The sequence below is a fragment of the Pseudorasbora parva genome, chromosome 11 (assembly GCF_024679245.1).
Source record: "Pseudorasbora parva isolate DD20220531a chromosome 11, ASM2467924v1, whole genome shotgun sequence".
Lineage (NCBI taxonomy): Eukaryota > Metazoa > Chordata > Actinopteri > Cypriniformes > Gobionidae > Pseudorasbora > Pseudorasbora parva.
Window position 1 is genome coordinate 31,667,465 of NC_090182.1, and position 23,082 is coordinate 31,690,546.

Genomic DNA, 23,082 nt, shown 5'->3' on the forward strand with positions numbered 1-23,082 from the left:
TACAGTCCTAATAGTGAGCATTAACCTATAAGGTAATATTGAAATTGACATCACAATGAAAAAATGAAGGCTTTACTTAAATTCCAACAATATATAGATAAATACTATAATAAAAAAGAAATTGTTTATATTAGTTTTTTATTCAAGTACATTGGCAAATATCAGAGCACAAAGTACCAAATTTATTGCTTTGAATTAAAATGGATGGAAGGTCACCATCCCACACAAAAAAAACATGTTAATACATTTCAAATATATTTTCATGAATGATAAAAAGGTAAATGTGGTAATAACTCCTTTATTCCTCCTTGTAGTAAATTCATTATCTGGTCCCTTTTCTCATAAGCATCTAGTCTTAATTGTGCTCAGCTTTAAAAAGTCAAGGTGCAATTTCAGAAGTATAGATGCTTCTGATGCGTATTAGTGCAAACAAACCCATTGAGCTACTCAACAGGAAGAGGTAATGCTGTGCTATCGCCTGAGAAGGTCAGAGGAAGATCTCTGCAGCTTTGTATGGTGGTTAGGTCTGTGGAGTGGAGTAAAGTGAGTGGTGCTGGCTGATCTGGTCGCTCCTGTTGAAGAGAAGTGGAGTCGTCTCACTCGAGCCAAACCAGCTGTTGGTGCAGAGACGTGGTTTGAATCACTATCATAACTGATCCCACAAGTGTTTTCAATGTCAAATATTTGAGTAGTAATCCTCAAAGCCTGAGGAACACAATACCTGCTATGAGCATTGATACCGTGGCTCCAGAGAGAAGCCGAGTCATCATCCATTCCACGAGGATCATCAAAGAAATATGACCGTGAGCCTTTTGTGTTGCACATTGCCGGGCTGCAGTTCTGAAATTAACAAAGCAAACATGTCATGCCCAGAGCCCAACGAGCTCAACGAACTGTTCAAATGTTTAGGGTCAGGAAGGTTTCTTCATGCTTTTGAAATAATTATCTTATACTGGGCAAGGCTGAATTTATTTGATACAGTAAAACAGTAATATTGTTAAAAAGATTACAATTTAAAATTCATTTTCAGCATCATTAATCCAGTCTTCAGTGTCACATGATAATTCAGAAATCATTCTAATATGATGATTTGCTGCTCAAGAAACATTTTTTTTTCTGTGGAAATTGATAAAAAAAAATCAGGAATCTTTGATGAATAGAAAGTTCAAAAGAACAGCATTTATTTGAAATAGAAATCCATCGTAACATTATAAATATCTTTACTGTCACGTTTGATCTATTAAAAGTATTAATACAAAATGTAACCCTCTGCTGCTCTTCATGTGGCGGTCAAAAATTACCTACATTTTTAAAATATATTTTTTTAAACACGCCCGTCGTCGACTGTATAACCTTTTCAAAAAATATTTTTTGCATTCGCATAGCAAGCCAAAACCTTTACAAAGTTTCCCACCATTCAGATGAAGTAAAACAATTACTACATGTAATATTTTTTAGAGGGTTAACACTCAGTAGCGTATGAGTGAAATAAAAGATAATCAGCAGACCTTTTCTTGAGGAGGCTGGCGAACTCTGAAGATGAGAATGAGCAGGCTGGTAGGTAGCAGCTCCCAAATGAAAAGCACTGCTCCAAAGATAATGTAGCCTCTGTCTCCAAGTTCACTCTGAAGGTCAGCCTTTGAGAAGAACACGCAACCATCACAAACTGACCAGTGAGAGAAACACCTTTTTATTAGTTCAACCAATCAAGTGCAACTGCCCACCTGATCAGAAATGTTGTACCAGTCATAATCGAAAGCCTCGACTTTATGGTTCTGAGACAAAAACAGTACTGCAAGATTGTAGCAAGCCCTGCTAGAGAAGAGAAAGATCACGCCTGCCCCCAGCACCGCAGTCCGGAAAAGCCCCTGCAAACACAACACAGCTGGAAAACACATTCTTTGTACCAAAGTTTGTCTTTCTTATCATTAACTGCAACAGAGATATAATCCTGAGTAGATTATTAAAGATCTAAACGTTAAAAAGATCTAAACTTTTAAAGCGTACCATAAACTATATTAAAATATTGCAGATTACAGTAAAAAGCAAAAAAATATTGTGACCAGTGTTGGAGCGTAAACAATACAAGTAAATTCAGTTATATAATCAGATTACCTTTTCAAATAACTCGTAAAGTAATGCATTACTTTTACATTTTTAATAAAATATTTTAAAATATCAATTTCATTTTTCAAAGAAGTTACCCAAGTCACTTTATTTTCTGATTTATTGACTGACAGCTCATTTGTCCAAATGGTGAGAAAAATCATAAGTGTTTGTAATTGTGTGTATAAACATGAGGGTTATTGTAGTTTTAGAATAAATGTGAGCATGCATTTACTCACAAAATAAATAAAATAAGTCAATTGCAAAATCAGAACACTATATAAACCTCCAATAATTGTAAATGTTAAATAAAACTAATATTTTAATAAATTTAATCTCACTTTATTGACCAATGCACTTGTTGCTGACATTCAATGATTCAGTTTAACCATTAGCAAAAATGACTTTAGATTTTTGTTTTCATAATGAAGTGTTAAACCTTTGTGTCCTATTCTTCCATTTTCCAGAATGGCTTAAAAAGTAACTAAGTAACACAATCAGTTACTTTTTAAGGGAGTAACGCAATACTGTATAATTATGCATTACTTTTCAAAGTAACTTTCTGCAACACTTATTGTGACTACCATTTGAGCTCAAGTCCTTGCAAAGTATGTACCTTACTGCGTAGAGGGGTGATGGTGGTGGGCGAGAATTGAGTTAACAGGAGCAGAGATGTGGCCAGACACACAGCTTCCAGGATAAACAGTAAGTCATTAACCAGCACCCGAACCAAAACCAGCCTCCATGTATTTTCACCAGCTCCGCCAGAACCTCCATGCTCTCCTAGGCTTGCGCAAACTATGTTGACGCACAGGAAGATGGCACTCATAGAGGCATACACACACCGAGCCACCCGTCTAGAAGTCAAATACACACAATTCTAGGGGAACTTGTTTCTGCCACAGAATACGTTTATATCACACAGTTCTGAGAAAAAAGAAAGATTTGTGAGATTTAACTCGGAATTGCGAGAAAATATCAGTTTATATTTCGCAATTTTGCCAGTTTTATCAGAATTGTGAGGGGAAAAAAGTATGAACTCGGAATTTTGACCAATAAAGTCAGAATTATGAGATTTAACTCTCGCAATCTCGCATCTCGCAATTTTGCCTTTTTTCAGAATTTAGAGACATAAACTCACAATTGCAAGTTATAAAGTGCAAATTGCAAGGTATAAACTCAATTCTGAGGAAGAAAAGTCTCAACTACCTTGTTTATTTTTAATTTGTGGCAAAAACAACCTTCCATACAATTCACATTAAACAAATAATATCCATTATTATTAAGGCTGTCAATTTAACGTGTTCATTTAATTAGTTATGGAAACATAACGCTAATAAAATGAGTTTGCCCAAAATTTAAAATTCTGTTCATTTACATTTACTCACCCATTAACATGTTGTTTCAAACCTGGATTTTCAAGAATGTTGTTAACCAAGTAATAATAATAAATTGAATTAATAAATTCAAATTAAATATTTCTTTCTAAAGCAACTTTTTATAATAGCTATTTGACGCTTGTCTTATATAACACAATAATGACTTTAAATTATCTTTTGCGGGTAATTTCTCAGCTAAATTTGATGTGCAATTAATTAGCATTAGCTCACTTAAATAAATAAAAAATATATTTAAAAACTAAAATTACCCCATAATATAAAATGACCCCATAAATTTACCCTCAAACCATCCTAGGTGTATATGACTTTCTTCTTTATGATGAACAGAGTTATATTAATACATTTTCTGATGCGTCCAAGCTTTATAATGGCAGTGAACAGGGCTCACAAGCTTGAAGCTCACAAAAGTGCCTCCATCCCTCACAAACATAATCCACACGGTGCCAGGGGTTAATAAAGGCCTTCTGAAGAGAATGGAGCAAGTTTGGTAAGAAAAATATCCATATTTAAAACTTTAAAGTAGCTTCCACCAGACCGCCTTCCGGATTCAACTTACGCAGAAAGGTTTTTCTTACAAAACCTGATCGATTCACTTCAGAAGGCCTTTGTTAACCACCTCGAACAGTACGGAGTACATTTATGATGGAAGGATGCCCTTTTTGGAGTTTTAAACTTCAAACTTTGGAGCCCGTCAAGCCATTATAAAACTTGGATGCGTCAGGATATTTATTAATACTCTGACTGTGTTCATCAATAAGAAGAAAGTTAAATACACCTATAGATGGCTTGAGGGTGAGTAAATCACAGGGTAATTTTCATTTTAAAGTGAACTACTTAAATTGATTATACATTTTACTCCTTTGACAGTCCTAATTACTATGCATGTATGTGAATGTACTCACAGTCCTTTGCTGGGCTCAATGTGGAATACACTTCTGACTTTAAGCAACTCCTGTCATAATGAAACATTGTTATTAAGGAGTGGATTGATTTCTTAACCGAGCAAACATCTTACAATTGTTTCTCTATGTAACTTTCACTTCACCTACCTGAGTAAAGTAAAGGTTAAAGAGACTCAGAGTAAAAAACTGCAAACACACTGGGAAGCAATAAAGAAGCCAGTAGACTGGAGTGGGCAGGCGGTTGGCCGCAAGAGCATCGTGGAAATAAAACGAGAAGAGTGTTGTGCGAAGAGCTGCCCAGAACAGGCAAAGAAAAAGAAAAATACTCTGGTAGCTCCATCGCTTATGCCGGTAGAGTAACAGCAACCAAAGCTGAATGTATACAACTAAAAAAAGCCCCCCGTAAAGACAGGTGTAAAGAACCGTGACACCCAGCTGCACTGATGGGGCCACGGCTGGTCTCATGGGAGAAGGTGGAACTGAATTGTGCATTATGATGATAGGTGTAAAAATTTAAAATAATACAATGTGTAGACAAAAGCATCAAAATAAAATAAAACTAAAATGGTATAAAATATCAGTATAAATCATATTAGCAAAAGGGCCAAACTTAATTCAGGCATACTGTATTTGTCTGACTATCATTAGTCTGATGTTATATTCTGTCACATGAAGCCAGGATCAAACACGACGAGAAAAACACACTTCTCAAAAGTCCTTTGTGAGAATTCCCCTTATCAATCTGTGATCTGCAAAATAAAAGTGAAAGCGTTTAATGAAACTAAAGTAACACATCAACATGTTTTACATCAACTCAAACAATGAACATCTCCCTAATTGAAAACAAAAGCATATTTTGCCTGAAAACTGTAACTGTGACTGATTGGGAGTTTTGACAGTCAACAATGACAGCCCGACGTAACGTTTGTTTATTCGCAAGACCTGTTCATCCGCACGGTTTATTCGGTGTACAGCATAAATTATAATATAATTATAAATGTTTAAATGTTTAACTCGTTCTAACACTCAAATATTTGTATCAAAACGACTTACATAAAGACTGACATAAAGTGGCTAACTTAGCTGTGTGGCTAACGTTGCTAGATTGAGTTTAAAATCGATTTGCTAGTTCATAGGTCGGTTTTGACATAGATATGCGGCAAATGGTTTAAAAAAAAACCCATAAATATTACAACAATACATTCAACAATACCTTACAAATGACTAAGACGTTGTAATCGACGTAACATCCAATAAATCCTTTCCCTCATCACTAAAGTCCCGTTCGTGTTTATGCCGGTTTATGCACTGTGTTATCATCAAACGGACTTATCTATGGCGACATCTAGCGTTACATACTGGTAACGAAAAACGTAAATAAACATGACTTCCTCCTCGTGGAAGACCACGCCTAGCCCGGAGATGGCAACGAAAACACTCTTAAAAGATACAGAGGAGGGGTAAGAATAGCCTTGGCCCAAGACATCCGCCATTTAATTTTTGTTTTATTTATGCCATAAACCAGAACAATAAAATGAGACATATTCATTCAAAGTAAAAATACAAAGTAATAAAGTTAAATGAAACAAAACAAAACAGTGCCAGGACAAGAACAAAATTATAACAAACTAAAGGAAAAGGTTGCTACTTTATACAACATAATCTGCTTATAATAATTGTTATAAGCTCTAATTGATTGACTAATTAGCTTTTTACTTGTGCAATTGCACAAAACAGAACAATAAAGCTTGAAATATTTTTTAAAGCAAGAAAGGTTAGGTTTGGAGTCAGACAATTTCATTGTATAAATGTGAAACTTTCCCATTAATATAAATTGTATGAAGTATGCCTATCTTTTTCAATCGCATAAAGTGTATTATTACTATTATGGCAAATCCACTCAGCTGCGAATCAGTTCCATTTTTTCTTAATTAAACGGTCCATGCACATCAATCCAAAATATTTTTGAATTAATATATATGCAGTTGAAAAATATGACAAATAGTTTCCTGTTCACCTTTACAGAAATTACAAGAGTAATCAGTATCTAATTTAAAACGTTCCAGCACATGTTTTACTGGATATATTCAATGGGCATTTTTTTAAAGTTACTTTTTTTTTAAACTTTATTATTAATATAGAATGTATCCACAGTTCATCTTTACACCAAAATTCATATCTCCAAACACAGAAGACCATAAAAAGTGAGCTAGAGGATATAATATTGCTATATTTCTGTGACTGATCACATGTTTTTTGTTATCCAAATTGAATTTGTGAATTAAATTGCACCAATTCACAGAAAATCAATTTGGCTAACTGAAAAAAATTAGATGTGATCAGTATATTTCAGATGTGATCAGTCACCCCAAATTTGCAATTGGGGCCTGCATTTTTTGATTTATTATTATTTATTTATTTATTTTTAGTTATTTGTGATGCTATTTTGTAAAATATTTGTATTACCAACAACTATTTGGATCTTTCTCCTGTGATGTAACCATAGTATTTCTCAGAAGGATCAGTACCTACTATTCAGGGAATTGCATACAGCAAATTCCTTAGGTCTAATTGGTAGGCTATTAAATGTATTCAAAAAACCCTGATAACCTGATATAATAAAATATAATCATTGTTTTCAAACCAGTAATACATTTTGTATGTCTTTGATTAAAGAGGATTAAAGATGGAGATGCCAAAAGGCTGAATAAGAAAATGCAGGCTTTGTCATTGGTGTGGATCTGGACATGTTTGGAGAGGAGAATAATGACCAAGAGGTTGACCATCACAAACAATACCTCACCCCCTCTTTGACATGGTGGCTGGAATGAGAAGTACATTCAGCAAGCGACTGATCCAGCCACGGTGCAACAGAGAATGCTAGGAGGTCATTTTTGCCTACGGCTGTGAGACTTTACAATTCATCTATATCCTTTTTTCATTTTAGGAACTCCATCACTACATCAATTGTATACCTTTACTTAATGCAGTTAATTATCAGACATGAAATGTGCGATTATATATATATATATATATATATATATATATATATATATATATATATATATATATATAATTTTTTTTTTTTTATTCATTTGTTGCTGCAAATATAATTTCTCCATATAGCCTAGGTGAAAAAGTATGCTTGTAGCCCAGTGTCCATGGCATGAGAGCTTGTTTATGATTGTGATTATTATTATTATTATCATTATTTAATTGAACAATTAGCCTACACTTAAATAAAAACGAGAGGTCTGCCAATTGCTTGCAGCTGAGAAAGGAATTCCAAATACTGTGTTTATTCCCAATTGAATTAAGCACAAGCCTACATTGTTTCAAAACATCATAAGTCACTCAACACCTCTAAACCACCATGATCTTTGGAAATGCATACCATTCCTTTTTTTCAGATAATGTGGCTTGTTTTTCCAAATAAAATCAGAAAGCATTTTATCCAACAGTTTGGTAACTTTAAGGGGAATATCTAATGCTAACAACACTGATTATCTGGAAATTCCTTCAGCTTTTGACAAAAGTACCCGCCCCTGAATGACAAATCCCTTTGTAACCACAAAAACTCTTAGTTTTGTTAATAATTTGAGTGAAGTTTAAATTGCAGATATTATTAATCTTTTTTTACATATAACTCCCTGTTGTTACTTGATTTGCAATTGTAATGTCACAGAAATTAGTTACACAACATTTTTTAAGAGAAACATAAATTATTTATTTATATTCATTCTTATCCTTGATACATCTGAAAAAGCTTTTATCCATTTGGGTACAAACGCCCATTATATGCATTACCGCACTTGACCTGCAGAGGAGCCCTCAATCAACGCCAGGTTCTAGTACTTGAAGGGAAACGGCGGTTTGTTCAACTTAGTTTTGCGCCATCAAATAACCGTCAAATCGGTCTTTTATTCCTATATCATTATCATTTATTCCTGATTTTCATCACACAAACTGATTGAAGCGCGCAAATCAACAGCCTGATTTAAATAACAGATGTTTAAGTATAGACTGTATACATCATTTCATAACATTAACCGGAATTCTGTCAGTTTCACTGATCGGCGGTCAGATCGCAGGCTGTGAGTCAGAGGTGGTTTGTAACGTCTGAACTGAGCGTGTTAGTAGGCGAGGTTTTTCTTCCTCACTTTTTCCTCTCGCTCTCTCACTCTCTCTCTCTCTCTCTCTTTTCTTCATTGTACCGCACTGTGTGAGCTGTAGTTCTGCAGCCACGTCGCAGACAGATACAGCATCGGCTTTAAAAACCTCCTCCTCACTGTATCCGCCTAACTGGACCGACAACAAGTTAACCGCCTCGTATAGATCGGCATACGTTTTGTTTTTAAGTTACCATTTGTATTTTTTGAAAATTGTGATCGTTACGGATAAGTTGAGAATAGTTCTCGTCTGTGGTCATGGTGAGTAGCTTGCCTGCTAACTCGGGTTTCAAACTTGCTGGCTTAGTGTTTAAAAAGGTTACAGTTTTTTTCTTCTTCAGCGTTTAAACATTTCAGTTGGTCGTACACACCTTCTACTGACCTTGCATGGTGTTAGACAAACGTTTGTTCCGGTAATTGTTACTTATTTGCTAGCCAGTCTTGCATTTAGTGACCAAGAGATGTAGAGTTGATTATACAGTTATAATATACAGTTTTTATACAGTATCTATCTATCTATCTATCTATCTATCTATCTATCTATCTATCTATCTATCTATCTATCTATCTATCTATCTATCTATCTATCTATCTATAATTGCTAACAACATACATATGTACTAAAGTGTAATTTGTACAAACAAAAAATTACATATAAATTACCCATTATATTATTTGCATTCAACTTATGCTATAGGAACCAGAGGATGTACATTTTAGATCCACTGAACATTTGATAGACGAGGAAGACAATGAGAAGGCAACATCCGAGAGGAAGGAGGATGGAGAGGAATCCCGTAAAGCAGGGAGACCACCATTGTCCCGTATCCCTACCTTTCAAAGCTCCCTGAGCCGCAAGCGAGTCACCTTCCAGAGTGCAGAGTCATCACAGAAGACGGATGGATCCAGCCAGCAGGGCCAAAAAGACAAAGCTGGCTCTACAGAGGCTGGAAGAGTGAAAATGGCAGTATCTGGGGGGAAAGAAAAAGCACTGCCCATCCCATCAGCTCGTTTACCCACAAGCCTTGCTGATGTTCTCTTTCAAGGTGATATCTTGGATCACACCTCCACTCCGTTATCTCCAAAAATAGATCAATCCTTTGATCAAATGCCTGAGATTACAAAAGACTCTGATCAGGCTGACATTTCACTGCAGCGACCCCCACTCAGGAACATCTATGAGACCAATGATCTTGTAGTAGAACCTAATTCTGAATTTGAAACTGCAAGTGGAGAGACCGTCTCAGAAGATGAGCAGATGTCAGCACAGGATGCTGTTGTAGAGGATCTGAGCTCATGCTCCTCTGATGATCAATGCGAGTCCTCGGATCAAGCTAATGAAGATACTTTGAAAGAGGAAAAAGGAAATGTATCCCAATCACAACAAACAGAAGAAGATCGTGTCACAGAGAATAATATGAAACAGTGCTTTGTTGCAGATAACAATGATGGATCCACACTTTGTGGTCAGGATGAAACTGCTAAGATACAGAAACCTTCAGATAATAAAAAATGCTTTAAAGAAACACGACAGGGAATCAAAACTGCCGATACTACTCACACAAAACACACGCCAGCCAAAACGTGCACACCCTCAAAGGTGAGGTGAATCATATTACATGCAACATGCAAAATGAATGGTGTTTGCTTAGACAAGCATACTATTATTGTTCATTGTAAGGGTTAGAGATTTAAGCTAACCTCTAATCCTAAGTATTAAACCTGCTATTGTGGAAAGGCGTGCTATGAATTTTCTAAGGGAACAGACATGGATACCAACCATTTTCTCAATCAGTATTTTTCTTGTCCATTATAAATATCTATACCTTTTATGAAATTAATATACAATTACTTAAGAAGCAACACGACATAAGATACTACGTCTTCCAAGTGATTTATCAAAATTAAGCCAGTTTTCTGTTTAAAACATAAAATATACCAATGGGGTAAGAGCAATAATCTTGTTTTCCCTTTAAATTTCTTTTTACTTCAATGGAAGAAATGCTTTCTTGTTTTAAGCACAATCTTGTGTAATTGTAATACAATTTTCAAATATAAATAGTCAATATACTAAGCCATTTGTTCCTATAAATGTTAAGATGAGTTTTTTTTTTGCTGGAAAACAACAATACTAGGTTAAAAAAAGAAAAATTCTGCGAGCCATATCTGCAGACTAAAAGTCTGGACTAATTTGACCTCATTGATTTGCATACATACACAAATTCGAAGGGTTTGAGTCTATTTGCCTCAAAGTACTTGTTTTGCCATCAAAGACAGAACAGAATTTCAACAGAAGAGGATGTGTGAAATAAAAAAAGCCACAAAACTGTAATTTCATCACTAACAGACATTTGCGTACATCTTGTTAGATGTTTGCATAAGAAAATAATATGTATTTCATTTTATATTGTTTTAATGTTATATTGTTAATTTTATATTGTTTTAGCAGATAAGAGGAAGGAGCTTTTCCCTTTTATGTCTCCTGCCCTCCATTCTGCTTCTTTTTGGGGGATTTGCATTGCACATCTGGCAGTATGGAGTCCCTAAATCTATGTCACACCTGATGTCACAACTGGAACTGCACTGGCTGGAAAGTTTCTGGATGCCTCAAGAGACGTGCATCTCTGACTGTAGGTGAGGAAACAGGTCCTGAGTGTTTTTTTAATTATATAAATGGTTTTATCTGAGTTTAAGATGTTTAAATATGTTTCTAAATGTTTTTAATCAGGCTCACTCTTGTTGAGAGTGTCCCAGAGGGCCTCAGCTTCCCTTCCGGCTCGCCATACCTGCCAAGCATTTCGGATACATGGACTAATTTACTAAACATAGCAAACAGCTCTGTCCACATTGGTGCTTTCTATTTCACACTCCGAGATTCAGACATGGGCCTTACAGAGCCCTCGTCTGTGCTGGTATGTTGTGCCGTGAACATTTTACTCTTCATAAGTGAGAATAATGCATTCTAGGCTCTAGAACATTTGTTACTGGCATATGATCTAATAAGATGTGGATGATAATAGGAAAGTATTGATTCTTATTATATGGAAAGGCAGTTAATGTCTATCTTCTCTATAGGGCAAAAAAGTGTTCAACCATCTGAAGCAGCTTGAACCAAAAGGAGTTAAGTTGAAGATTGCAGTAAACGCCCCTCAGCCATACATTGCAGACACAGACGAACTGTTAGCAACAGGTACAGCAGCATGACGATTGCACATTTACATGCAGAATGTGAAAACGTACGCTGAGGTTGAATGATTTGGAATGGATGTTATGCAGCCTTACTTGCTTTGTGCTTTCTCTCAGGGGCTGAGGTCAGGGGAGTTGACTTACAGAGCATCACCGGAGGCATTTTACATACCAAACTATGGGTTGTGGATAAGAAGCATATGTATTTAGGGAGCGCAAACATGGATTGGCGTTCTCTTACTCAGGTGAGTCCAAGGCTGCGTACGAAATCTGAAAAAATGCTGCTTCCGCAGGTATATGGAGGCAGAAAGGCAAGAAGGCACATCTGAATCCAATGATTGAGCCACATTTTAATACCTTCATCTGATCTATTTTTTGAAGTCAAGTCAACTTTATTATATAGCACTTTTACAATGATGATTGTTTCAAAGCAGCTTCACAGCGTTTAACGGGAAAATATTGCAACAAAATTTGATACGGCTGTACAGTCGTTCTGGGGAAAACTGCGATGTTATCAGCTCATTTCAAGTTATCATATAGTGACAATGTGGGCAGATCAGTAATATAGTTGATACAGTTAATTTTGTAATTAATTTTATTTGGATATTTCATTTTAGTGCCCCCAACTGAGCAAGCCAAGCCAAAGGCGACCGTGACAAGGAAACAAAACTCCATCAGGGCATGATGGAGAAAAATAAACCTTAGGAGAAACCAGGCTCAGTCGGGGTACCAGTTCTCCTCTGGCCTATTACAAACAGTGTTTGATTATTATTTATTTTGCTGCCTATAATATCCAACAATCTTGTGTGTAAAGCCCAGGACACACCAAGCCAACAATCGGCTTATAGGCAATGTCAGGCTGTTTTTGAGCTTTGTGAATGAGTCAGTGCAATAAAATAATAGCAAAACAGCAAGCAAAGAAGTCAAACAGAAGGCCGTTCTAATTTTATGTCATCTTACCTGAGTGTTCCTGGGTAAATATTTTAATTAAAATGAGTGGAATAATAAAGTGATCAGCAAGATTGATATTTAAACCGGTAAGCACATGCTGCTTTGTTTACCGTTCGTATATCAGCAGCGTCGGTTTCCCTTTTTGAATGACGAATATAGACGACTATATCTCCAGAAATAGTCTCATTTAAATGCAGACGCAGAATGTGCATGATAGCTGACAGTCGGCAGTAGTTCTCTCTGTGGCTTCTGAAGCAGATGATGCGAGGCTTTCATCAGTGCTAGTTCTTTGGTCGCTGTTTGAGCGGTGTGCCCATAGCCTACTTTTAGATTCTGTGACAGTAGAGCTAAAACAATAAAATCAATTTAAGATAAAAAAAATGTTTGCTGAAATTTACAATTGGTGGACATTTTGTCTGTAAATACTTGTTTTTGATCTACTTTTTCCGCTTTTCATTTATTTTCTAGCGAGAAATGAATAAATATACAATTAGTTATTACCAAAGTCATAACCATTTTATTAGACTATACATGGATAGGTGACATGGGGCCTGCTCTCTATAATGTCGAAATGGCCATCAACCCAAATAAACAATCATCTATTTGCAGATACTGAAATATAGTCATTATTTCTAATAGGTGAAAGAGGTTGGAGTGGCTGTGGAAGACTGCAGCTGTCTAGCACAGGACGCTTCACGGATATTTGACGTGTACTGGGACATTGGAGCTCAGAAGAATGGATCTCTACCTCCCTTCTGGCCGGGCCGTTTCTCTGCCCTCTCCAGTTCTAAGTACCCATTAGCTGTTACATTCAACGGTGTCCCTGCACGTGTCTATTTGTCTGTGAGTTGTGTTTCTCTCACAAGTTGTTTGGTCTGTGTTTTGTTCACCATATTCATAATATATATATTTTTTTCATTGCATGTTTTGCAATCATTTTATTCAACCGGTTCACAATTCCACTCATTGTCTGACTTTTGTGCTGGCTGACTTTCTTTTTTTTTTCTAATTGTATGCATTTTTTAGAAATAGTGTCTCTTTGTCATATTGCCACTCTTTTCACTTTTGAAAGAATACATTGCATCGACTGTATGTTTGTCCTATATCATTAATTTTTATTTGTTTCTAAATATGGCACGCATTTTTCATGTTTGAAGAAAATTTAGTTTGTTCTTTGACTTTGACTGTTTTTTTTAGAGTTCCCCTCCTCCATTATCATCACATGGCCGTTCTGACGACCTCTCGAGCATCCTGTCAGTGATTGCTGATGCTGAGCGCTTTGTCTATGTGTCTGTGATGGACTACCTTCCCATGTCCCAATTCATGGAGCCCGTTCGGTAATCTTTACCATTTGATACTGAGTAAAACGAAAACCATACGAATTGAAAGAAACGCAAACTAAAATAAATAATGCCCCTATTATGCTATTTTAAAGGTTCCTAATTTTGTTTTGGAGGTCTCCTAACATAGGCTTGCATGCATCCAAGGTCAAACACTTATATTTTCTTGAAAAGGCAAAAAAAGTCTGCGATGCTCAGGGAGTTCAATGAGATGTTTGAAGGTGCTCTTTGGGATTGGATATTGAAATGAATGTAAAACAAAGGCGCAAATCCAAGGGGCTCCTCTTCAAATAATTAAAAAAGCCTTTATTTAACTGGCTATTTCACTGTAGAAAATGTAAAAGACATGGGGGTGAAATTTTTTTTTCCATAACTGCCATTTCCATTACCATAACTGAATAACACCCTTGAATAAAACAAACTATCGCGAATAACATTGTTTACATCAGCGATACATATCTAATTTTTATATCGCGATATCTCAATAAATGATGTATCGTTACTCCCCGAGTCATTGTAGATCTTGTTTGTGGACAGACAATGAAGACACGTAGGTTTGAACAGAAAGTATTATTGATTCGTTTCAGGCAGTTTGGTTCTTTCTTTTGGGAGACAATAACAACATTTATTGAGCACTTTGATTTTTGAAACACACCTTTTACATTCACAATCAGGTATATTACTCAATACATGAAAGGTAATATCTGGAAAAGCATAATAGAGGCACATCTTTGGCAAACAGCTAGTAGCCCAAGCGACATTTCTCATTATGATATACTAAAATAACTAAAACTAAAATAAAAAGTAGATATTTTACAAAAAAAAACAACTGCTAATAAAAATGACAAAAACACAAAATTGCTGAAACTTAAACTAAAATGAAAAAATGAATTCAAAATTAAAACAATAATAATATCTCAATACTAAAATAACATTGGTGGGAACAATAACTTCATTAACTGAAGTAAGCTGAATGTATTTAGTGCACATTTGTGACTTAGTTTGACTAGCTTAAAGATTTTCATGATTTTTCTAATGTCTTTTATGTCATGTAGGTTTTGGCCTGTCATTGACTTGGCCCTCCGTGAGGCTGCTTGTACCAGAGGTGTTGAGGTGAAGCTGTTGGTCAGTTGCTGGAGTCACTCTCCTGGTGCCATGTTTGTCTTTCTTCAGTCTCTGTCCGTCCTCAGCAAGCCCCCTCTAAGCTGCAACATTCATACTGTACGTTTCTCTGTGCTCTTTATATTTTGAAACAGAGTTTTTACATGCATTGGTGGGGATTTAATGTTTATATAAATTTCATATACAGAAAGTTTTCGAGGTGCCCTCAACACGAGAGCAGCAGAGGATTCCGTTTGCACGTGTCAACCATGCCAAGTACATGGTGACTGATCGAGTTGTTTACATTGGTATGTTAGCTGTCTACATGCACGATTTTCACACACATTGCAGCAACCTGATGGCAGGTTTGGCGCTGAATCATAAAAACCTTACAACAGAAGTGGTTCATGTTTACGTAAACAATTGAAGCACCATGAATATGAATTATGCAATACAGTGGATGTCAGATTTATAATCCTGCTTCGATGATTGATTGTTATATTGTGTTTTACAGGAACTTCTAACTGGTCTGAGAATTACTTCACCCAGACGGCAGGGGTTGGGCTTGTTGTGAATCAGACAGGTTCTGCAGTGGGAAAGGGCCAGCAAACCGTTCAGAGCCAGTTGCAGACGATTTTCCAGAGGGATTGGCATTCAGCATTTGCCCAACCCCTCAGTGATGTTCACGCAGAACATTGTAGCGGAAAAACACTTACATAATGTACCATGCTCTTTATTTGTTATGTTGCTAAGCACTATTATTACAAAAACATCAAAAACCAAAAAACTCTTCCTGCGGCATTTCTGCCTACTGATAATTTATTTATGTTTTATGTATGTGCCAAAAGGATGCTGTGCATTTTTAATGTTTGTTATAAATATGACATTTATGATTTCTCTTGTTTTTCATCAAGTGCATTAATTGTATATTTGCATTGTGACATTTGCCAGAATAAGGACAAGGTCCTTGAGCAAGCACTGATCTATGATGTTGAACTGGTTAAACATGCATGTACATGAAATTATGTAATGAGTGCCTTGGCTGTAAAGTTTGTTTTCAAAATAAAACTACTTTTCAGTAAGAAAATCCTTGTGCTTTGTTGTTCCTAAATAACCTAAATTATTCAGATTTACCTTACTTTGAAAACAAACAAAAAAAGAAAGATGTCTGCCACTTTACAGGCAAGCTGATACCAAGCTCTACAGATAGATGTTTGACATTCTCTTAAAAATGAAAAGGGAATTTACCAAAATGTGTACTACATATGTGCAACCTAATAGATAAACAGTATTTTACAACAAAATGTATGGGTTGTTGATGTGATATTTTCACTGTCACACAAGATAAAAATGAATATAAGTATTGTCTTTATTTAAAATGCAGTAAATGGTTAAATTCTATGGGATTTTATGGGTAATAAAATCTGCTTTGACATTACATTTTTGAGCAAAATCTCAAAATTGTCCTATAGTGTGACTGTCTCAATAGTTTAATAAATTACAACTTTTATCAATTAAAAATAAAAGCATACAAATGTTAATAAATTCCTCAGGCATAATTTTGAAAACCATGTCCTCCGGCGTGACACCTATTTCTGATCACTGACCAAGTTAATTAATTGAAGGAATCCATTCAGTGTCATGTTACTGAAAGCCCATGCAGTGTGTACATGGTAAGACCATGTCTCAGAATTGTTCATATATTACTATAAAATATACTATAAAAATATTCTATAAAAATTTCTGTTGTCCCATGGTGCAACACCCCTATTATTCTTAATACTTTTAGCCTTACACCATAGGACACATTTCACTAAAACAAATTAAAAAACAGTGAAAGAACAGACAAAGTTAGTGACCCCTTATATTTTCTCAAACACCATGGTGCATATTACTTAGTGGTGTTTTACAAAAAACAAACAAAAAATATGAATGCTTCTTTGTCAACTACCCATATATCAAAATAAAACAAAACAATTCAACTTGAATTGTGAAGTAAATGAAAGAGGAAAAAAGTATTCAAAACATTCTGAGCCCCCCACCTAGGCGTAAGAATGCTGGTGCCTATGACGCCCAAGTGTGCTAACTAGTTAGGCAGCTCACTAGGCTTTGAAACACAGCCCGCGTGCGTCTTCTTCTCTGCGCAGGAAGTGAAGGCGCGGAGGAAGGAAGACGTTAAAAATGGCAAGAGAAAGAAGCCCATCTTTGTGGCTTCACACTCAACCAAGTGTAACTCGTAAAATGCCGATGTGTCACAGAATACTATTACTTTTATGGCTCCTCCACTTTTCTTCCGTATATTCCGATATAACGGACGGGAATGCGGAGCACTTGAAACGGGAGCACTCGCTCATTAAACCATATCAGGGTGAGTAACGTTAGCAGCTGTAGCTAGTGTTGTGGTTTATTGACGTCATTTAGCCTAATCATTGACATGTTTTAAGCTTTCTCTTACATTGAGTTAGGATGTCACCTTTTTTGTAATGTCATGGTTCATGTATTTTATTGGGAACATGTACCACACATGGATATAAGTAGTTTACTGTGGAGTCTTTACAGGAACACAACTTAGTGTAAACAAAACTAGTCAGCATTTATTTGAACAGGTGAGGAATCTTGTAAAGGAATCTGTCTTCACACGCAGATCATGCAAAATTGTCAAAACGCTATTTAATTTGCTAGTTCTTGCAAATGTGTTAATGAATTTAATAAAAATGCACGTTTACATCACAAGTTTGTGCAAAACTTGATGATCTCCATAATGATGTGAGAAGGAGGTTGTCCAGAGAGCATTTTGTGCTTCAGTGAAAACAAAAACATCATCTTACAAATGTAAAATATTTCATATTAATTTTATGTTACAAAATTGAGAGTATTACCAAGTGTACTGTACAAATCATCCCATCACATTTAGGGTAATAAAAAAAAGCTGGCAGAAATGTGTAGTAAAAACTACTGTGATGTTTCCAGTATTGTAGAATGTAAGTAACAATGTTTAGATACCAGTCTAATTGAACTAACAAAATCTGCTTTGTACCTTGAAATGTACTGACAGCTACCGTGATGCTACAGGTTTTTATGGATGCTTCTTTTTCAGCCACAACCTATTTATCACACAATTGTGAGTTTACATCTATAAACGTGCAATTGCGATATCTGACCATAAAGTCAACTCAATATAACTCAATGTTGCTTCCATAGGTTTTAAATCACCTGAATGTTTTTAAGATTTTATATCTTTTGTCAATTTCAAATATTTTATATAGTAGTTTATATTTTATGGATTGAGATTTGTGTTTGCCATGTATAGCCTCAATGCTAACATGGCGTAAATAATTTAAGAAACAAACAAATACATGTTTCAATAGGAATCCACACAATGAATCACAGTTCATGATAAGTGGCCTGTTCATAAAATATGGTGAATACTTTTATGAAGATGGTGCACAGCCATGAACACAAAACTCCATCAGAGTAACACACATGTAGCTAAAATAATGAAGTGAACATTAAATAACACAAAATGTAACACAAAAAAACACTAATTTACATAAACTAATAACAAAAAGTGAGATTTTTTTGTATTGTTATTATAGTCATATGTTATGTCACAGGGGCTTCTGGGAATGGCTTTTTACTATTTTTCACTGTAAAACATACGGTATTTAATCATTTTTAACAAGATCACTGCTAACTTGCAGTTCTGCAATGTATATATATATATTTTTTTTACAGTGTTTAAATTAAAAGTTCTATATTTTCTTTGTGGTCGCAAGCTTTTGAAGCCCAGTTTATGTGATGTCTAGATTCATGTTTTTGAAAGAATCTTATTTTGTCGCAATATTATCCTGTTTGACACTGTGAAGCTGCTTTGAAATAAAGTTGATTGATTGATTGATTGATTGATGTTTTTCTCATAATGTTGTGTTACATGCTTCTGCACTTTACATTTTTGTGACACGTGTGACTGACATTCTAGACACTCAAGTGAATAATCTGTAAATAAATTATATGAATATTCATTTTTCTGATGGTCAGGTGTTGGAACGAGTCCCTCAAGTCAGTGGGACTTTTGGGGAAGTACTTTAGTAACCAGCCAGTATGTGCGTCTAACTCCGGATGAGAGGAGCAAACATGGGTCCATCTGGAATACAGTGGTGAGTAAAACTGCACTGTACAGCTAAAAACCTACACCTGGGAATCCCAAACTTGAACATATAAAATATTTATTGAAGTATCCCTTGAGATTTTAATAATTCAGTAATTTAACCACACATTGTGTGTTCACTGTTATCTGATGGTACTACTGATCACATGACATGCAATTAAATTGATTAATTTTGGATTATGCCCATATTTACAAGATGTTATTTAAGTCTCAGGTGTCCGTGAAGTTTCAACTTAATACCTCACAGATCATTTATAAATCCACGCTGTAAATACCCATTTCTGACTGCAGTCAACAACAGGCTATTTTCGTTCATGTGAATTTTAGTTTAAATGCAAATGGACTGCTGCGTGCCGTCCCATCTCCACACAGTTCCTGCCTCAATCAGATTACAAGATGTCTTTATCATCAGTGGTTTTTATCATCTATATTGTGATAACTCTCACGGATAGCATAGTTCTTTCTTCATTAAATTTATTTTTTCCAGCTACATTAGTTTAAACTTCTAATCGATTTTTTGCTGAGTGCACTTTTCTGAAACACACACACAGACAACTGTCAGATGTCAAGTCTTGTGAGTTACTTCACATTTTTGGTTGTTTAAATGGTCAAGTACACACAGTCTTATTCACCATTGTTGTTTGCAAAAACAAAATAGTGGCGTTGTGGAATTAAAGGTGTGGTTCAGTGTTTTTTTTTCTAGGCTAGGTTGTGTTTATGGGGCCCAGTATAACATGTCTTAATACTTTTTTTTCCCCTTTTTTTTAACACCGTTTTTTTCTCATATTTTACTTTTATTCTACACCGCTGTCTCCTTTCCACTCTCCTTTGAACAGCTCGTTTGCTTCCTGCTTCTATGAAGCCCATTCTTTTTCAAAAAACGCAATGGTGTTATACTGGTTAGATGGCCAAATGTAGTTTCATGTATTTTAATTGGCTGAAGTGCCAAGCACAGGTTGTCCGGAAACTCCACAGCCCTTACCATTACTGGCAGAAGTCACACTCTGTGTCCCAATTCGCAAACTATCCATACTAAATAGTACTCAAATAGGATTAGTATGTCCCAAATCGTAGTATGTTGAAAAGAGTATTCGAAAGATACCTGGATAGATCGATGTGCGCACTAACGGCTGATATTGCCCACAACCCATTGAGAGTTGGACAAGGTTTTGATTAAAACTACAAATGTGGAAAAAAGGGTTAAAAAACTACAAACATGACAAATGTGCGAGTCCGTCGGTTAAGTAGAGAGGTTTAGATAAAGGGGTTTGAGTGACCAACTATCAGTATTTAACCTCACAAAAAATATTTATTCAGTGTTGTCCACATTATATTTCAACTGCAGCAGCATTGTGAACTTTTGTAATGACACGTTTGGCCATTAACTTTTAAATGCATCATTATATTTAAACTGCAAACACATGAAGGGAGTCTGCATTAAAGACCCACACATAGCAAATCAACGTGCGGCTACATTTCTCTCCGATATGGTAGGAAATTAAACTGAATGTGGAGGATTTGAACTGTGTGATGAATAACAGAGCAGTTTGAACGGTGACGGGATAGCGACAAGAGTCCGTTAAAGATGACGAAGTAGTATGTCCCGAAGCTTGCATACTTTTCTGCTACACACTCAAAAGTATGTACTTTTTCTTCGCAAGAAGAGTACATACTTTTAGGACTTAGTATAAGTAGGTGAATTGGGACGCAGCAACAGTGTTTATGTTAATAGCAAGGGTTTATGATTGATGTCCCCAACCTGGGAAGAAGCTCGTTGTAGTCCAAACAGGCCGTTTTTGTAGGCAATAATCTGCCGTAATTTTAAAAGGCAATATCTCGGTCTGCATTGAACTTTCATTGCTGTAACTTTGCAGATACTGTTTATGCTCAAGCAGCAACATTACACACTAACTAAAGTTAAAAAACTGAAATCACCTTTTTTACTTAAAGACCACCCCTTTAAGGTGTAGTAATATTTTAATAAGATGCCCTTCCTACATCAGAAGAGGAGCAAAAAACGAGCAGCTCAGATTTTCACGTGATTGCAGAGAAAGGCTTAATTAGAATGTGTCTAAATCCACTTTTGCTTGTTTAATGAAGGAAAAAATGGTCGGCGTACCAGGCATGGTCTAAAAGGGTTGTCCCTAGTCTCTTAATGAGTCATGGGTGCTTTGGTCGTACAATAAACCAATCAGTCTCCAACCCTTTTCAGAGAGGAATCCTTTTTTGTTTATTTTGTTTTCCTGTGTGTGTAATAAGCACAGTGTATGCGCATACACCTACCTATATATACGCATATTACTAATGTGCCTTTTAAACATCAGTGGCGCAGTCGATTTCAGTTCCACAAAATAGCAACGCGCCAACAATGCGCCTGAAAACACCTAGTTTTGAGACCATGGGCAAAAAGATGGCATGAGTGCATTTTCTATTTAAACAACGTGGTACTGGATGTGAAAATGATAACTGTGTTGGGCTGAAACTAGCAAAAAACACTTGCCTTGCCTGCAGTCACATTGAGCCGTGTGTATGATAGGACCCCTCGAGCTGGATGTTTAGAGTCCAGCTCTAAACATTCAATGTTCTATTACATTAAAGATCAAATATGATGGAGCAATAATCTAGACTGGGTCTGCCAGCAATTTGGTTTCACCCTGCAACTCAGTCTGGAAACCTGTACATTAATTTCTACTGCTTCTGTTACACTTTTGTGGGAACCAATCACAGACTGGCTTATCCGCCTGGCGCGCTTTTGGCAGGTTTAACATGATGACAGATAGAGTTACGTTGGGTCGTTGCCCGTTGATCACGCCTCTTGTGGTCGAATTATTTGAAGGACTATCCAATTGACTATCCAACAGAGTTATTCGAACACTTCTTGTGCAGTAGAAAATACAGAGCAGACTCTCCAGACCAATGTTCAATTTTAAATTGAGCTTGGTCTGGTGATGAATTTAAGTTGCAGGACGAAATCAAATTGCCGCAGATCAGGCTTGGTTTACAAAGTCTACTAAAACACAGCATCTTAACAAATGCGAAGCAATGCAATATGAGTAATGTTTATTTTCTGCCTTTTGTAGCCATGCTATTTGAAGGATTGGGAGATGCATGTGCAGTTTAAAGTTCATGGATCGGGGAAGAAGAATCTCCATGGAGATGGCTTTGCCATTTGGTACACGAAGGAGAGACTACATGCTGGTAAGTTTGAAAGCTGTGATACTGTGAAGGAAAATTGCAGGTTCAGGTCCTGTTTTAAGCACTTTCTCTGACCATTTCCATTGTGCACGTCATGATTTTAAATGTAATGAGTATGCTGTCTATTTGTGTGTGTAGTCCATCTGTGATCCATTTGCAAGTCTGCTCTTACTTCCCTGCAGTTGATTGTGTCATGCTTTCATTTAGGCCCAGTCTTTGGAAACCAAGACCATTTTGTAGGCCTGGCTATTTTTGTGGATACCTTCCGTAATGATCTCCAAGGAATGGATGTAAGTGTGCCATACTCATGGGTCCTTCTTTCTCTACAGGCACCGTGTTTGGAAGTAGTGCCAATTTCCATGGGTTGGCCATTTTTATAGACACATACCCTAACGATGAGGCTCCGGATGTGAGTTGAGAGACGTAAAATATTTGTGTTTTTGTACATTCATTTGAATGAAAGCTTTGCTTTTTCATGATCAGAAATTGACTTGAGAATAAAATTCAACTATATCTAGATCCAAACTAGCAAATATGTTTTGAGGCTTTAAGAATACTGGACTT

The 23,082-nt window shown here is 36.0% G+C and overlaps 3 protein-coding genes across 6 annotated transcripts in view; 2 read left to right on the forward strand and 1 right to left on the reverse strand.

The window, feature by feature from the left end:
- Positions 1 to 121: 121 nt before the first annotated feature.
- On the reverse strand, positions 122 to 5,768 carry gpr137 (G protein-coupled receptor 137). 2 transcript variants are annotated; one of them, XM_067457799.1, is made up of 8 exons: positions 5,622 to 5,768; positions 4,556 to 5,157; positions 4,409 to 4,458; positions 2,723 to 2,963; positions 1,725 to 1,868; positions 1,509 to 1,637; positions 722 to 840; positions 122 to 614 (listed from the first exon to the last, which is right to left on the reverse strand). In XM_067457799.1, the coding sequence occupies exons 2-8, from the start codon at positions 4,898 to 4,900 to the stop codon at positions 521 to 523; spliced, it is 1,122 nt and encodes a 373-aa protein (XP_067313900.1). In that variant the 5' UTR covers positions 4,901 to 5,157; positions 5,622 to 5,768; the 3' UTR covers positions 122 to 520. The 2 variants fall into 2 exon arrangements, with proteins under 2 accessions (XP_067313900.1, XP_067313901.1); XM_067457800.1 differs by having other exon boundaries at positions 5,627 to 5,746.
- Positions 5,769 to 8,560: 2,792 nt separating this feature from the next.
- Positions 8,561 to 16,212, forward strand: pld7 (phospholipase D family, member 7). Of its 2 annotated transcripts, none has more exons than XM_067456630.1 (11): positions 8,561 to 8,838; positions 9,275 to 10,177; positions 11,024 to 11,211; positions 11,306 to 11,489; positions 11,653 to 11,767; positions 11,881 to 12,008; positions 13,354 to 13,557; positions 13,912 to 14,051; positions 15,110 to 15,275; positions 15,364 to 15,463; positions 15,670 to 16,212. In XM_067456630.1, the coding sequence occupies exons 1-11, from the start codon at positions 8,836 to 8,838 to the stop codon at positions 15,873 to 15,875; spliced, it is 2,337 nt and encodes a 778-aa protein (XP_067312731.1). In that variant the 5' UTR covers positions 8,561 to 8,835; the 3' UTR covers positions 15,876 to 16,212. The 2 variants fall into 2 exon arrangements, with proteins under 2 accessions (XP_067312731.1, XP_067312732.1); XM_067456631.1 differs by having other exon boundaries at positions 11,027 to 11,211.
- Positions 16,213 to 17,287: 1,075 nt separating this feature from the next.
- Positions 17,288 to 23,082, forward strand: part of lman2 (lectin, mannose-binding 2) — a 9,018-nt gene continuing 3,223 nt past the window's right edge. The window contains exons 1-4 of one of the 2 annotated variants that reach the window (XM_067457802.1): positions 17,288 to 17,523; positions 19,194 to 19,312; positions 22,404 to 22,521; positions 22,726 to 22,808. In XM_067457802.1, coding sequence (XP_067313903.1) covers positions 17,337 to 17,523; positions 19,194 to 19,312; positions 22,404 to 22,521; positions 22,726 to 22,808 — 507 coding nt within the window. In that variant the 5' untranslated portion in view covers positions 17,288 to 17,336. Of the gene's footprint in view, positions 17,524 to 19,193; positions 19,313 to 22,403; positions 22,522 to 22,725; positions 22,809 to 22,847; positions 22,928 to 23,082 lie in introns of both variants that reach the window. The other variant, XM_067457803.1, reaches the window with a different exon arrangement.

Excerpts from the sequence above, each read along its gene's own strand:
- gpr137 (XM_067457799.1), bottom strand. The coding sequence starts at position 4,900 with ATGCACAATTCAGTTCCACCTTCTCCCATGAGACCAGCCGTGGCCCCA. Across the intron at positions 1,869-2,722 it reads TCACCCCTCTACGCAGTAAG|GGGCTTTTCCGGACTGCGGT; the intron begins GTACATACTTTG and ends TTGTGTTTGCAG. Across the intron at positions 615-721 it reads GGTATCAATGCTCATAGCAG|CTGGTTTGGCTCGAGTGAGA; the intron begins GTATTGTGTTCC and ends CTGCACCAACAG.
- pld7 (XM_067456630.1), top strand. Across the intron at positions 11,768-11,880 it reads AGACGAACTGTTAGCAACAG|GGGCTGAGGTCAGGGGAGTT; the intron begins GTACAGCAGCAT and ends GCTTTCTCTCAG. Across the intron at positions 15,464-15,669 it reads TGATCGAGTTGTTTACATTG|GAACTTCTAACTGGTCTGAG; the intron begins GTATGTTAGCTG and ends TGTGTTTTACAG.